Below are 15,521 nucleotides of genomic sequence, written 5' to 3' on the forward strand. Positions count from 1 at the left end.
CATATGCAAGTTTCACAGTGGACACCATTGGGAGTGGAGGCACTATACATCTAGCGTATTTTAATTTGGGAAGTGATCAGAAGTCACAACTACAGAAATAAAGTTTGACAGAAAGGAGAAAGACAATTAAGCAAGAAATGATCTGAAGGACCTTAGAAAGTCAGTCACCATGTGCTCAACTGTACTCGGTCTCCCCAGGACTTTCTAAGAAATTGTGAAATTTCATGTGAAATTGTGGGGTAGACTAAGGGATCAGGATCCTGGAATATTTATCCATACTCCATGTCCTCCTTTGCTTGAATTGGTTGAATTTGCCCCCAAGATACTTAATTTTGCTGCACTTCCAGGTTGAGCTCTGTATTTGCAAAAAGAGCAAACATCACAGCATTGGAGAAAACTCTTGGGCAGAGGACAGGGAGGCACCTGAGGTCAGCAGTTGCTATCCTTGCAGAAAAATGTCTGCCTGGGGTCATGGTGAACTGAGGTGGGCTGAGAGGAGAAATGGCATCAATAGCACTGGTTCATATGGCTCTTCCGCTAAGAGTGTAGCAAACACGTTTAAGGCCGGTCTGCCCTCCTGCATCCCATGGTGAGAGATCCTCTGCCCCGTCCATCCAGCAATCGTGACCTCCTGTTCCCCAATGCCCATCATATCATATGGCCCTCTTGCCTAGCACATGGCCTGGGTCTGGATGTTCACCTGACCCTGGCAAGTCCAGAGGACATCCATGTGAACACATAATCTGCTACCCCTGTAGCAGGCAGGAGTGGAAGCTATTGGAAGACATGTCTACTCAAAGTGTGACACAGAAAGAGAGGAAAGTGGGAGAGAAAGTGGAGCCGGAGGTGCAGAGAGAAGGTTTCAAGATGGAAAGAGTAACTTCCCCAGCTTTGTTTCCTTTGGGGACCCACTATCACTTCTGCTGTGTGTTCGGTGAAATTTATTCTCTTGAAAATAAATGCATTGTTGTAGCCCTAAAAACGAGCAGTTTGCACAACCATTTTATGCTGCTCATTGATTCTATGAGTCAGAAATCTGAGATCTGAACAGAGTAACATAGGAATGGTCTTTCTGCATGTCCAGATGTGTCCAGATGACTGGGCCTCATCTGGGGGAACCCCATGGAAGGAGGTGACTTGAAGGAAGAGATCCACCCAGACTGCTTTCAAAGATGAGTTTATTGAAGTTCAAAAGAGGCTCCCTGGCCACTCAGTCATGGTTCTTCCAGGACTGGCATGTACACTAGATCCATGGGGAACTGTAGCAGGTGACCCTTCTGTGGTTATCCCTCCCAAGAATGACTGGATCATTCTGGTGTCAGCATCCAGGGCAGCAACCCCAGCAGGCCTTGGTTTCCTGCTAAGAGACTTCAGGGTCAAGGGGCCACCGGTTTGCAGCAGGGGTTGACGACTTGTTCCCCCAGATGCTTCAGGCACAAGCTGCCTCAAGCCCCAGGCCTCATTTCTTCAGATGAGAGCTATGGCTGGAAGGCCCTCACAGTCCGACAGCCCCCTCCTCTTTACTTCCCAGGAGCAACCCAGTCCTGAGTGGGACTGTTCAATTCTGTGTTTTCTTCATTAGTCATTGAACTCTGGGTCTGTTTCTAAGTACAAATTAGAAGCATCAGGCTCTGTGTGAATCTGCTGAATTTGAAAGAGATGGTCAGTGTAATATAAAAAGTAGTTCTCAGGGGCTGGAGTTGCAGCTGAGGGGCAGAGCGCTTGCCCAGCACATGTAAAGCACTGGGTTTGATCCTCAGCAGCACCACAGGGGCAGAGGAAAAGTATTCTGTCCATCTACAAAAAAAAAAAAAAAAAAAAAATTAAAAACAAAAAAGCAGCCTCGGGCCGCCTGGAGTTTGTTCTCATCTGAAAAGCAGACAAGGAAGCTGCTCTGCTAGCTACGTCTAGGTAACTCTTGATTCCTGTTCCCTGCCCAAGGACTCTGGGCCTCCGGTGGCCTGGTTGTGCTGCCATCTCTGTCTTGATCTCTGGTGTCAGTTGGGTCTAGTAACTGAGTCATGCAGTCAGGGAAATGACTTTGCACTTAGCTTTCTTCCTTATGCATCGTAGGATGACCAATGCAGCACTTAGGCCTGGACACTGTAAAGAGAGAGGAATCAGGTGGCACAGCTATCTGTCCTGAGGAGCAGGTCCTCCAGTCACTGCAGGACAGAACATAGGAATAGCAAAAGCTCTGGTGTCAGAAGAGGTGAGAACCCTTCCAACTGAGAACACCCGAGCTGCCCTTGGGAGAGGTAGACATGAAAGCTAGTCCAGAGAAAATGGAGGGAGAATGTGGGATAAGGGATGGCTGGCTACCAGGTGAGGGAGAGGAACTTATGCCAATGGCAAGTGTGGAGCCCTTGCTAAGCGTCTGAACTGCTTAAATTGAATCTGAAGGGAGTCGGAGGCCTTCTGGGTAAGCGCTTGAGAGGAACGTTGAACACTGCCTTGGTGCGATCGCTCTGTATCTATACAATGACGGGCTTGAGCGTCTATAGAAGCATGGGAAAGGAGAGAAAGAGCAGGTGTAGGACTGGGCTGGACCCAGTCCCGGGGCAGATGGTGAAGCATGACCGGAAAGCCAGCTCTCTGCTGTCTTCCAGCTGGAGCCCCCACCCTCCAGGGAAGGGATTTGCACGCTCGCTCTAGCCTCAGACCCTCTCACCCAGTATTTTCTGGTTTTAGCCATTAGTGTTTAAATGGGCAGGGTCTTCCTAAGACCACTGCCCTGCTGTCCGCCTTCCCGGCCCACGCCCACTTCCCAAGGCCCCTCTGCGCCAGCCTCCGGCCTGGCCACCCAAAGGAGCTCCTCCAGCTGAGGGATCGCCGCCCCCAGCCCCAGCGTCCAAACGCACGCCTTCAGAGGCTCTTTGGTGGTCAGCAGCCACAACTCGCGGGGAATCTCAAGGCTTTGCAGGACACAGAAAAGCAGTACTTTGTTTCTTATAAGAAAACAATAAAAATGTCCGAGGCTCTCAGCCCTTGGTTTCTTGCGACTTCCCCCTTTCCAACTGTTTCTGTATAGTCTACCTAGTACCTGGTGACACTAGGGGCGGGACACCCGCAGCTGGCCAATCCTGGACCCTGAACCACCGGTCGGAAATCTTGCGGCTGGGTGCGCGCGGAGCGGACGGGGTCGCAGATCCCGGGCCGCGAATCTCCGCGCCCAGCAGTCAAAGGGAGGCAAAGAAAACCGGTCGGCGCCCTTGGGGACAGCTGGTTCTCAGGCGGTGGCCGTGTCCAGGGGCGGGATAGAGAGAAGAGGCACGCCCGTAAAATCGGCATCTGAGGTCGGAGAAGAGAAAGCGCGGATCCCCGCTGAAAGGTAGGAAGCGTCCGCCGGAGCGTCGGCGGGGACGGTCCGCCGCGGAGGGACAGCGGGCCCTGGGACCCGGCAGCCGCGGCCGCCGGGCGGGCTCTGCGCGGGACGGGCCTGGTTCGGAGGGAGGAGCCGGGAGAAGAGTGCGCAGGAGTATCGAGTGGCACCCCAAGTGGCGGCCTCTGGAAAGAGAAGTGCGCCAAGGGGGCCGAACACTGCCTGCTGGGCTTATTCCGCCGGACGCGGAATGAGCCCTTCCATCCGGAGACATCCGCATCTCGGGATGAAGGGGTCTGCGCAGGACGGAAGTCGGGAGCCTAGGAGGCCAAATGACGCTTGTGTGACTTGTGCTCCTCTAAACCCCAGGCCCCTGGTCACCGCGCGTCCTGGCTGCCTCGGCCTGTCCTGGGTACCTATGGAGCACGCGGCGCGCCTGCCCTTCTGCCTGCCAGCGTCGCTCCTCCTCCTCCCCTTCCTCGACCTGCCCGCACTGGTCCCAGGTAGGGTGGAGTGCCCCTTGCTCCCTCATCTTTTCAAAGAGGACGTGAACACTTCAGTCTTCAGAAAGGACGGCTGGAAGCCTGCGGCAGTGTGGGTCGGTCCTTTCATTCTGACAGGGTCTCCGCATTTATGCCAGCTCTGGCCAACACAAATGAGACCCACGAAGGGCAGCTGCAGTTTTCCACGCAGCAACATTTCTTAAAGATAAAAACAAACAGATGAAATAAATTTTAATAATATATTTTGTTTAACCCCCAATATTACTACTTAAATGCTTACTGCATGCAAAATATTACCAGAGACATTTAAGAATTTTTATTCTGAATCTTCAGAAACCTGTTTTGTATCCTGAAAACCCGCTTTAACCAGAACTAGCCAGTGGGTGCCCTATTGGGCGGCTCAAGTTTGGGCTGTACTCAGCTCTGTGCTAGACTGGGGACAGAAGGCCAAGTCGTTGTGAGCACAGGGCTATGGAGGGGAGGTGCTCAGGGTGGGCCAGGAATGCTGCCCACCTGTCACAGACACCGGACCCTAGAATCCCCTGCCCAGGAATCCCCTCTGGCCTTGGATAGAATTTGCCTTTCCCTGGGATATCCACTTCCTTTCTCACCTTAGGTATTGGATGGCACTATCCATCCAAATCAGAAAACTCCTCTTCCGATTCTCCCCTTTGTTGAACAGCGCAGTTTACCGTGGTGGGGCCGGCTGAGCCAATCCTGGCCATGGTGGGAGAAAACGCCACATTACACTGCCACTTGTCGCCTGAGAAAAGCGCCGAGGACATGGAGGTGCGCTGGTTCCGGTCTCAGTTCTCCCCTGCGGTGCTGGTGTATAAGGGCGGACGGGAGAGAACAGAGGAGCAGATGGAGGAATATCGCGGAAGAACCACCTTGGTACGAAAGGCCCTCAGCAGGGGCAGCGCGGCGCTGGTCATACACAACGTCACGGCCAGGGAGAACGGCCTCTACCGCTGTTACTTCCAGGAGGGCAGGTCCTACGATGAGGCCATCCTGCGCCTCTTGGTGGCAGGTGAGTCCCTTCGCTTTGCTCCACTGCCTTTTCCCAGTGTGACTTTGAAGGAAGTTGCTCTCTGAACCTCAGGCCTTCTGCAGAGCTGCCGGTTTGCCCGGATCCCCTTTAAAGACTCGGCAGGGGTTTTCCTCTTCTCCTCCACCCACGGGCCACCCGAAAGGGTTAGCTCCGCTCAGCTGTGGGCACCTTTTTTTGTAAAGGCCACACAAACTCAGTTGTGGCCCTGAGCAGGTGAGACTGGGAGACAGTTCGGATTCCTGCCTTATCGCTGAGACTGCACTTTTCAGAGTGAGAGAAGGCGCTGTGGGCAATCGCACCAGACAGCTGGAATAAAGGAGCTCTTGCAGGGTCAACTGTGACATTTAAGCCAAATGTGTGGGTAAACATTAATGCCTTTCTTCCCTTTTCCCAAATCCTGACTGTAGAGAGAGTGACTGGCATGTAAGCAGATGACTTCATCCCAGTGTGATTAAGTACAGAGGCAAAATTATATACTAAGCCTGTGGCCCCACAGAGAAACTGGGTGAGAATTCTGCCAGGAGCAATTCCCAGAGCCCACAGCATGAAAGAAGGAAGGAACTGAGGTTTCTAGGAGTGTATTGATAATGGCTTTAAGGAATGACCTCACTCCCCAGTGTCAGTACATTATGCTTCAAGTAAAGATTTGAAGACTGGAAGGCTTTCAGACATGAAGAATCAGTGCTGGCATTTACATTCCTCAGATCGGTGGAAGGCAGGTTTGGGTCTCAAATGGTGACTGGTAGGAGAACACCTCGCTTTTGCTTGTAAGGGGAGCCTTGTTTCTGACTGTCACTCCATAATGTGGAAGGCAGGCCTTGCCGACCCTTGGGTCTGACCGTTGGCAGTTGCACTGCCCTGTCCCCTGGTGAGCACACGTGTGCCCGCCTGCCCTGAGTTAGTTTGTGGTAGAATTGTTTGCTTGTTTTTTCCTTGATTTTTGTTTGTTGTGTTGACTGACTAGGTGATTCTGTCCTTTAGACTACTGCCTTGTGCTTATTGAACCCCATGGAATGTTCTGTATCATTATCTTTCCAACTTGTTAAGTCATTTTATGTCTTATTTCTGTGTAAGTCGTTAACATCTACAGCTGTTTTTTCCCCCCCTTGGCAAAAATCAAGTTGAGCAGGTAGCACTGAACTTACACGAGTGCTTAATTTCCTGACCTTAGTATAATTTGCTGGGTGAATTTAACAAGGGAACTATTCAATAGAAGTTTGAATAATCGCTGACACATGACCGAAGGGACAGAAGTTTTCAGAACTATGTGTCTGCACCTTCCTCACACCCAGTATTCTCTTTCTTGGAGGACTCTTTTAAAGATAGAAAATAGTTGGAAGAGTCTGGATTCACAGGACTTTTTAAGATGTTATGGTGGCATACACTGAGGAGGGGATATTGATATTTTAAGTGTCTCAGGTCATTCAGGTCTCCCTAAGGGGTGACCATTGGGGAGGCACATTCAGAGTCACCTGACAGCCTGTGGGAGGTGAGCATCTCTGAATTGGGCCAGGGGCTGGCTTTGCAGGATCACTTTATCCAATCTCTTGAAAACAGCAGGTCCCATGGAAGTGGGTGTCTGTGGGTGATTTCTGGCACTGCTTGACCAGGAAAAGGAAAGTGTGACAGGAAGTCCTAAAGAGAAGGACAGTGTCTTGAGGTCAAACATTTCTTAGGATTGTGACAGACTGGCAAGTTCTGCTCACATCGTGTTATTCTAGAATTTCAGGAGGCCGAGGCCATAGAGAAGCTGTCCCAAAGAGTAGAAAGTAGAGCCCTCCAAGCCTGCCGTGTGGGTAGGCCTGGAAGTGAGAAAGGTCTGGCAAAAGAAACTGCCAGCCTTCACCCTGGACAGCAGGTGTGGTGCTGCCCTCAGCCTGCAGGTGGCGCACAGAGACCGCTCATCGGTCAGGCAGGGTGGCCTCCTGGTGCTCTCCAGCACCGAGTTCTTCTTCCCTCAGCTTTCCTTTCCTCCCTCCCTCCTTGCCTCCCTCCCTGCCTTCAGAAAGGGCCCGACAGGAGTGCGTGGACCTTGCACGTGCTCTGCCCACTTCTTTCCCCTTTCCTTGGCTCCCAATATTAGAGCCGACTGAAAACACCAGGGCTGGACACCTTTGCCCTTTAGCTGAGCCCTGGTCTCCCCGCAGGCCTGGGCTCCAAGCCCCTCATTGAAATGAAGGGCCACGAAGACGGGGGCATCCTCCTGGAGTGCACATCTGGAGGGTGGTACCCACAGCCCCACGCGGTGTGGCGGGACCCCTACGGTGCGGTCATGCCTGCCCTGGAGGAGGCTTACTCGGTGGACAGCGACGGCCTGTTCGCAGTCACCTTGGCTGTGATCATCAGAGACAACTCCATGAGGAACACAACCTGCTCCATCAACCACACTCTGCTCGGCCAGGAGATGGAAACCGTGATCTTCATTCCAGGTTAGCCCTCTGCCTTCTGCAGACTCGTCTTGTGAAGGTAGGATCCTCAGCATAGAGAGTAAGGCCCAGGGGTGACAGGGGACAGGAGTGTGGGTAGAAGGGTCCTGGGCCCTGGTGCTAAACTGCAGCTGAGCCAAGGGCTCGTCCTGGTCACAAGGAATGAAATAAGAACAATGAGCTGGGCATACTGGTGCACACCTATAAATCCAGCGGCTTGGGAGGCTGAGGTAGGAGGATCAAAGCCAGTCTCAGCAACTTAGCAAGGCCCTAAACAACTCGGCAAGATCCTGTCTCTAAGTAAAATATAAACAATGGCTGGGGATATGGCTCAGTGGTTAAGTGCCCTGGGTTCAATCCTCGGTAACAAACAAACAAAACAGAACAAGGAGCATGGTCAGGAAGGGTGTCTGTCCACTGATGTCCTCTCTTCCTGCCCAGGGGATTCCCCAGGAAGAGCTGGGGGAGCACCCTGCCTGCTTACATCCACTGATTCAATCAACAGGTGCCCAGTGAGCATCTCCTACATTCAAGACACTATTCTAGAAATCGAGGGTGAATCATTGAACACAGCACAAGAAGATCCATGCCTGGGTGGGGTTCACATTCTAAAGAGACAGAGAACAAAAATTCAATAATTCATGAAAGGGAGTGATAAAAATAATTAAGACTGTATGTTCTATTAGGCAGTGACAAATACCATAGGAAAAATATCAAACAAGGAGAGTATAGGAAGTGCCAGGGATGTGGGTTGTTTCAAATATGAACAGGAAGGTCAGGGGAGACTTCATTGTAGGGACAGGATGGAACAAATAAGAGAGTGAGGACTGAGCAATGGTAACAGGCACAGTGTATGCAAAGGGCCTGAGGTGGAAGCCTGTCTGGCAGTTTCAGGGAACCCCAACAGGCAGTGCTGGTGTGGCTGGACGGGAGGGAGTTCAGCCAGCAGGAGAGATGGCTCCAGAGGAGAGGAGACGTTATACGTATGCAGCAACACAGGCCACAGACAGATCAGCTGTAGTCTGAAAGAGATGTGAGCATTGAGGGTTTTAGCGGAGAGCTGACACCATCTCAGCATCCCCTGTCGAGTGGACTGCTGGAGGCAAGGGCAGCACTGGAGCCAGGTGGTGCAGTGGTCCAGGGAGTGTCAGGCTTGGTGGTGGCCATGGTGACTCAGCATGGCTCCTTGGTTGTATCCCCTGGGATCCTGCCATGGTGAGTCCAGGTGTTCTGTCCCCTGGCCTCAGCTGGACAGCCAGCCAGGCACCGCCAGCGTCTCTCTGACATCCTCAGAGACTCACAGAGCAGGGCCTGGAGGTGGCTCTTCAGACGTGCTCTGCCCTGTCCCGCCTCTCACTGAACGGGGCTTTCCTGGCTCCCTTTTCAGAATCCTTCATGCCCAGGGTATCTGCCTGGATGGTGGCCCTGGCAGTCATCCTTCCCCTTCTGCTGCTCCTCTTGTCTGGGAGCATCGGTCTCATCAAGAAACTCCGCAGGGACAAAGAGATTCTGTCAGTGGAAAAAGAGATTGAACAGGAAGAGAAAGAAATTGCACGTAAGGAGCTGGGGAAAGAACGTGTGGAAAAAGAGAAGGAACGCCAAGCAAAGGGTAAGAGAGTAGGAGGACAGGTCACGGTCACACGGGGACAGCAAGCGGCAGAGGAGAGGCAGAGGCAGCCCGAGGGCTGGCACCCGTACTGGTAGTGCCCCTGGCTGGCTGTCTTCCCGCGGGCAGGGGTGGCACTCCTCCCTGTGGCTGCACGTGGTCCTAACTTGTTGAACAAAAGCAAGCCTAAGAAACACTAATGCCCTCTGGCCACTGGGGAGTAGGTGTACTTTGTCACCTCTGCTTTGGGGAGGGACCAGTCCTTCACGCTTTCTTACAGATCCAAATTCTCTTAGTGCTCCTGCTGAGGAAGCTATTTTGTTTCTGTTTCATTTTCAGAGCAACTGCAGGAGGAACTGCGTAAGTGTGGCCTTTCCTGAACTGCTCTGTGTGTGTTCTGCACGGTTTGCTGTTATCTGGGGACGTTTACCTCTGTCTCTTGCTTGCAGGGTGGAGGAGAAAGCTCTTACATGCTGGTAAGTGCCTTTGGTATCCCCTTCACATCCAGGGCTCTCTCCCCGCTAGCAGGCAGGACTCCAGAGCAGAACCAGGGCCAAAGCTGCCTGGGGTGGGCTGCAGGTGGCTGAGGGCCACTGGCCCGCAGAGCCACCAGTGCTGGATCCCTGCTCTGTCAGGGAATCCTTGCAGCATAGATCAGCCCCAGTCTACTTCCCAGGAAAAATTTCATCCCTGGCTACTAGAGGTCTCCGTGCAGAGTGGACCTCCCTGGAAGGTACACCCCAGTACTTGTTGCTCTTGAATCCTGGGTTAATTTGAGAGAAGACAAGGCTGTTTTATGGCCTGGGAGGTGGTTAGGCTCTGCAGAGTTGAAACCTGGCACAGGGAAGAGGCACTAAGCTTCCTGTGCCTGACTAGACAGGGGTGTCCAGAAACGCCGTCTGTTTCTGAGAGAGCTGATGCTCCTTCCCGAGGAGGCCAGTAGGGCCACAGACCCGAAGCCTGCTCGGACGGGCGCTTCGCACTTCATGACCTGTCACTTCTGCCCTGAGCACACAGCACAAACGCAGCTTCTGGATGGTGGTCCTGGTGTGTGGACCCTGCGCTTAGGGGGGTCGGATTGTTGCGGCTTGACACTCCGCCACTCCTCTTGACGTTCAGACTCGTCACCTTGGGGAAAGGAGGAACCGGTTTTCACCTAGGAGTGGAGATGGATGGAGTAAGCAGTAAGACACGCAGCCGGGAGAGAGGGCCTGAAGCATTCCCTGTCCCCAGAGGTGGGCACGCGGCCTGACCCACGCTGCTAAACCCCAGCTGCATGGAAGCCTTTCTCCCCTAGGTTTGCACATCCTCTCGGGCGGCAGGCTGGCTTTGGAGGACCTGGTCCTCCTTATTTTCCCTTTGAGGGTGCCCAGGTCAGCTGTTTGATGCAGTTATCACTTGGTCAAAGGGATGCTGGGGACCAATGAAGAGACCCTGTACCCCCGTCCCCCACTGCGTAGTGACTCACCTGGTTCCTTAACTGACCCAGGGCTGGGCAGTGGGAGCTGAGGTCTCTGTGCTGGTTCAAGCCTAACTGGCTGGTGTCTCACTAGGGAGTCCCAGAGGTCATATGTCAGGAACCCAAGGAAGGCAGGTCTGAGAAGGCTGAGAAGCACAGGGCCTCTCATTCTCGCTCATTTGCTGGACTTGGGGTTTCTCAGAGCTCCGGTTGACTCTGCAGAGGGCAAAGCTCCGTCACTGAGCGGCCTCTCTGGTTCCAGCCAGTGAGCTGCTTCATCCCCCGTCACCCCTCGGGGACCCCTCTGGGGACCAGGGGTCCTGAGACCCCGTGACTCAGCCAAGGCTTCCCTGCAGCTGACGTGGTCCTGGACCCAGACACGGCCCATCCTGAGCTCTTCCTGTCGGAGGACCGGCGGAGCGTGAGGCGCGGGCCCTCGCGGCAGAGCGTGCCTGACAACGCCGAGAGGTTCGACTGCAGGCCCTGCGTCCTGGGCCGCCAGAGCTTCTCCTCGGGCCGGCAGTTCTGGGAAGTGGAGGTAGGCGGCGCCATGGTGTGGGCCGTGGGCGTGTGCGCCGACAGCGCGCAGAGGAAGGGGGAGGCCCTGCTGCTGCCGCAGCACGGCTTCTGGACCCTGGAGCTGTTTGGAAGCCAGTACCGGGCCCTGTCCGACCCTGAGAAGACCCTCCCTCTGAAAGAGCGCCTTCACCGCGTGGCTGTCTTCCTGGACTACGAGGCCGGAGACGTTTCCTTCTACAACATGAGAGACAGGTCACACATCTACACGTGTCCCCGGTGCACCTTTTCTGGACCTCTGAGGCCCTTCTTCAGGCTGGGTTCTGATGACAGCCCCCTCTTCATCTGCCCAGCATTGACAGGGGCCCTGGGGGTCACTGTACCTGAGAATGGCCTGATCCTACACAGGGCAGAGACCCCTCTCCCCCTGTAGGACCCATTCCTTGGTCTTGAAGCCATGTGGGGAAAGCAGGGCCTTGTCCACTACCACTCAGGGCCTGTGAATACAGGCCTCCTCCCCTGGTCCCCTGAGAACATGCACCTGCCCCTTCCCTGTCCTCTTAGGCGCACCCCAGCCTGTCACAGGACCGCGCTGCAGTAGCTCACTCCCTGGTGAGTACAGGCAGGGCCCCAGGCCTAGGGAACTAAGCTCCCTGCCAAGAAGAAAGTGTGAGAGGCTGAAGGACAGAAAATCTGTTGCTTCAGCATCAAGGTGACAAGGCCAAGCCCGACACTCCAGACACTGTGGACAGGGGCGAGGGCAGTGGGATGCACCAGGATGTAAGAGGAAGCGGGGACCACAGATGGCCGTCAGAGGCAGACAGAGGAACCAGGGGGCTGGGCGGGGCCAGACTGGGTGAGGCGAGGTTAGGCCCTGTCCTGATAAGCCATGAACCCTGGAGCTGATAGCATTCCCACCCAACCCCAGGATTTCCCAGCCACACAAGGACACCTCTGCAGGCCTGGACCTGCAATGAGAAAGAATGAAGGACAGTGGCACCTCTGGGTTCAGCCTGGCTCAGGGGTTCCTGCAGCAACCCAGGTGCTGTGCTCAGTCTCTGAGCATCACATAGGAGCTGAGGTCCCCCTGAGCAGGTGGCGCTGGACCCAGTCCACCACAGGGCTCAGAGCAAGAGTGGGGAACCGCAGTTTCAAGCTTCTTGGTCTCAGGATGACTTTAGACACTTAAAAATTATTGAGAAACCCAAAGAGCTTTTGTTTAATTCACTTAATATCTGTTATTATTTATGGCGTTTGAGATTGAAACTGAGAAATTTAAAAAGTATATTTATTGCCAGGCACAGTGGCACACACCTGTAATCCAGAGACTCAGGAGTCTGAGGCAGGAGCTCAGCAACTCAGTGAGACCCTGTCTCAAAATACAAAATAGGGCTGGGGATGTGACTCAGTAACTTGGTGGTTGAGTGCCCCTGAGTTCAATCCCCAGCACCCCCCAAAAAAGTATATTTATTATCAAAACAATAATAAAGCAACTGTAGGTTAACATAAATAGCATCTCTTATGAAAACTAAGAGCAAATCTATTTTCCTAAGCAAAATAGACTTTATCAAGAAATGTGAAATTATTTAAGTTATTGCACATCTAATGTCTGGTTTAATAAAAGATGATAAAATTCTCACATTTGCCTCTGCATTTAATCTGCTGGAATATCATACAGGATGTAGGAAGCTACAGGGAACACTGATGGAGAATGAGTGAGGTCAGCAGGAAGTGAGTTATGATTACTGTGAAAGGAAATGTTAATCCTGCAGATCCCATGGAACTGTATCAGACATCCCTCATATTTTGGGAACCAGGATAGAGAATCCTGGAATTAAGGTAGGTGCCTATATGCTGGTGGTTTTAGATGTCAGACAGTTCAGTAGTCCAGTTGTAAGACTAGGCTGAAAAAATTTTTGGAAGGCTGGGTCGTTATTTATGTGCATGTCTTAGTCCATTCAAACTGCTATAAAATACCATTAACTGAGAGACTTTCAAACAGGAGAAATTCATTTCTCACAGTTGGGAGATGGAAAGTCCAAGATCAAGGTGCCTGTGAGCAGCCACTTCCCGGTCCACGCACTGTGTGTGCTGTCCTCTCCTGCAGGACTGCTCTCAAGTCTCTCTCTCCTTCCTGGGGATCCACCCTCAAGACCCAGGCACAGACCCAGGCAAACATTCAGTTGGTCACAGCATTATGTATTATTCTTCCTTTTAGTTCTGTTGTTGTTTGAACTTATTTATCATTTATTTTGGGTACTGAGGATTGAACCCAGGCCCTCCCGCGCTTTTTCCTTTTTTTTTTTTTTTTTTTTTTTTTTTTGCGGTGCTGGGGATTTGAACCCAGGGCCTTGTGTTTTCTACCAACTGAGCTATATCTCCAGCCCCCAACCCCCCTTCTTTTTGAGATAAGGTCTCATTAAATTGCTGAGGCTGGCCTTGAACTTGTAATTCTCCAGCCTCTGGAGCCACTGGGATTACAGGCATGCACCGACTCCCCCCGCCCCCCGGCTTTATTTGGACATTTTTGACTAAAAGTAGCATACTGTGAGTAAGGAATCAAGGATTGCTAATAACAGGCTATATATTAATTTAAACATTGTTCTGTATGACCCAGGGCCTCAGGCATGCTGGGCACATTCTTTACCACTGAGCTACAACTCCTGCCCTAAAAAACGATTTTGAGAGAGCTCGATGTCTTCTGTTATCCTTACAGAGCACCTGCCTGCGGAGCCCCGAGATGTAAAGGTGGCTGCGCTGGGGAGAGGACTGCCAGGCGGCCTGACCTACAGGGCCAGAGACGGGGGCCTCCGGAGGAGGTGATCGCATTGCCACGGCTGAGTTGCAGGACAGTGGGCCTTGGGCATCAAAGCAGGAAGCGGCCACCAGTCAAGGAACAGGAAGGGGCCTTGTGCCAGAGCAAGGTGAAGGGGCAGGCAGGCAACAGGCAGAGACCAGGCCTGGGCTCTGAGCTCCCTGTGCAGTGCACAGCTCCTCCTCAGCACACCTTCTCCACCTCAGAGGCAGCAAAACCCACCGACCCAGAGAGAAAACAAGGAGGTCTCAAGCTTCCAGCTTGCCCTGAGGCACTGACCCGCCTGATTCCAGTGGGCAGGTATCCTTTCTCCTGTGAGACGGTGAACCTTCACTCATCCTGACCAGCTCTCCAGCTTCCCTGGGACTTACCTATGCCCTCCACTCCTCCGTTCAGCATGAGTGTGGTGATGACCAGTGCTGCCCGTCCTGGGCACAGGAGTGAAGAGAGCGGAATTCCAGATGGCAGAGACCCAGCTTGTGGAGGGAACAGATGCAAAATAGTGACGTGGCCGGGGTGTTGGATAGCGACCAGCACTTGGGAGACAAATAAACCAGGGTCAGGGACATTAAAGCTGGAATTCAGAACAGGGTGGCGAAGTAGGGGAGCAAACCATGGAATTTCTGGGAGGAAAGCACCCCAAGTAGAGACCAGCAGCACCGAAGCCCAAAGGCAGAAGCCCCAGGTTGTGTGAAGGTACAGAGGCTCATGGGGCTGGAGCACGGGAAGTGCCAGGAGTAGGGCGCTTGAGGCTAGAACCGGAGGACTTGGGGGCAGATCACACGTGGCCTTGAAAGCCTTGCACGACCTTGGCAGGAGGCCAGCCTCCTCAGCAGAGCAGGGCCAGGCTTTGGTGGCTTGGAAGTTGTTTCAGACACTTGGCTGAGCCTGGGCTATGGTGGAAGATGGCAGGTAGAATCCTGAAGAGCAGCTGGGAACCCCACCTGACATGATCAGGGAGATGAGGATGACCAGTGCCAGGGCGGAGCTGCGGAAGCATGAGAGGTTTCTGGCTGGGTTAATTTAAAGACACAAAGGCTGTGCTGGGGGACTTGGCCATGGGTGTGAACAGAGTGGACCCAGGATAACTCCAGGTGGTAGTCTTAAGAAAGGGGAAAGATGAGGTTATCCATTTCTGAGATGAGGAAACAGACAAGGAGCAAAAGAGAATCAGTTGTGGCTGCACTAAGGTTTGAGGGGTCCTTTAGAGACCCATGTAGAGACGTGAGGTAGGTAAGTGGACACCAAGGGTGCAGTCCGGGTGAGCGGTGAGGGCTAGAGATAGAAGAATGTGCTTAGTTTTGCTATGTTTGAAAGTTTCATGACAAACTTGGGGATAGAAGGAAGAATGGCACTTTGCAGTGATAACCGAGACCTGAAAACCATTGGCTTTAACAAAACAAGCGTTTACTTTCTTTTCACATAAATGAATTCAGAGGATAGCTGTCCTGAGCTGACCTAGAAGCTCAAAGAGGTCACCCACACCCCAGTGTCCTGTTATTCTCTACTGTCTCCACATGTGGCTTCCATCCGCAAGGTTGCTTTTGGGTCACAAGATGGCTGCTGTACCTCCAGCTCCCAAGTCCACGTTCCAGACAAGAGAAAGGAGGAAGGAGGAGCAAACTCCTCTTTTAATGATCTCTCAAAGAAGCACAACTGCCACCCTCAAACCACTGGCTCAAATTCAGCCCCTTGGCCTCCTGTGTGTAATGAGAGAGAGAGAGAGAGAGAGAATGATTGATTTTATTACTAAGAACATTGAATGCTGGATAGAACACAAGCAACCCAGCCAGTCCTTCCACTTGGCCTAAATCAAAATGGTT

At 52.8% G+C, this 15,521-nt stretch overlaps 1 protein-coding gene across 4 annotated transcripts; it reads left to right on the top strand.

The window, feature by feature from the left end:
- Positions 1 to 3,109: 3,109 nt before the first annotated feature.
- Positions 3,110 to 12,732, top strand: LOC306666560 (butyrophilin subfamily 2 member A2-like). 4 transcript variants are annotated; one of them, XM_079148727.1, is made up of 8 exons: positions 3,110 to 3,331; positions 3,692 to 3,825; positions 4,508 to 4,855; positions 7,024 to 7,305; positions 8,690 to 8,857; positions 9,248 to 9,268; positions 9,358 to 9,384; positions 10,724 to 12,732. In XM_079148727.1, the coding sequence occupies exons 2-8, from the start codon at positions 3,741 to 3,743 to the stop codon at positions 11,314 to 11,316; spliced, it is 1,524 nt and encodes a 507-aa protein (XP_079004853.1). In that variant the 5' UTR covers positions 3,110 to 3,331; positions 3,692 to 3,740; the 3' UTR covers positions 11,317 to 12,732. The 4 variants fall into 4 exon arrangements, with proteins under 4 accessions (XP_079004853.1, XP_079004851.1, XP_079004854.1 ...); XM_079148725.1 differs by having other exon boundaries at positions 8,690 to 8,911; positions 10,724 to 12,731; XM_079148728.1 differs by lacking the exon at positions 9,358 to 9,384 and having other exon boundaries at positions 10,724 to 12,731.
- The last annotated feature ends 2,789 nt before the right edge of the window (positions 12,733 to 15,521 follow it).

The sequence above is a fragment of the Sciurus vulgaris genome, assembly GCF_902686455.1.
Source record: "Sciurus vulgaris genome assembly, chromosome: 7".
Lineage (NCBI taxonomy): Eukaryota > Metazoa > Chordata > Mammalia > Rodentia > Sciuridae > Sciurus > Sciurus vulgaris.

Coding starts and splice junctions, on each gene's coding strand:
- LOC306666560 (XM_079148725.1), top strand. CDS start 3,741: ATGGAGCACGCGGCGCGCCTGCCCTTCTGCCTGCCAGCGTCGCTCCTC. Junction 8,912..9,247: donor GAAGGAACGCCAAGCAAAGG/GTAAGAGAGTAG, acceptor TTTCATTTTCAG/AGCAACTGCAGGAGGAACTG. Junction 9,269..9,357: donor GCAACTGCAGGAGGAACTGC/GTAAGTGTGGCC, acceptor TCTTGCTTGCAG/GGTGGAGGAGAAAGCTCTTA.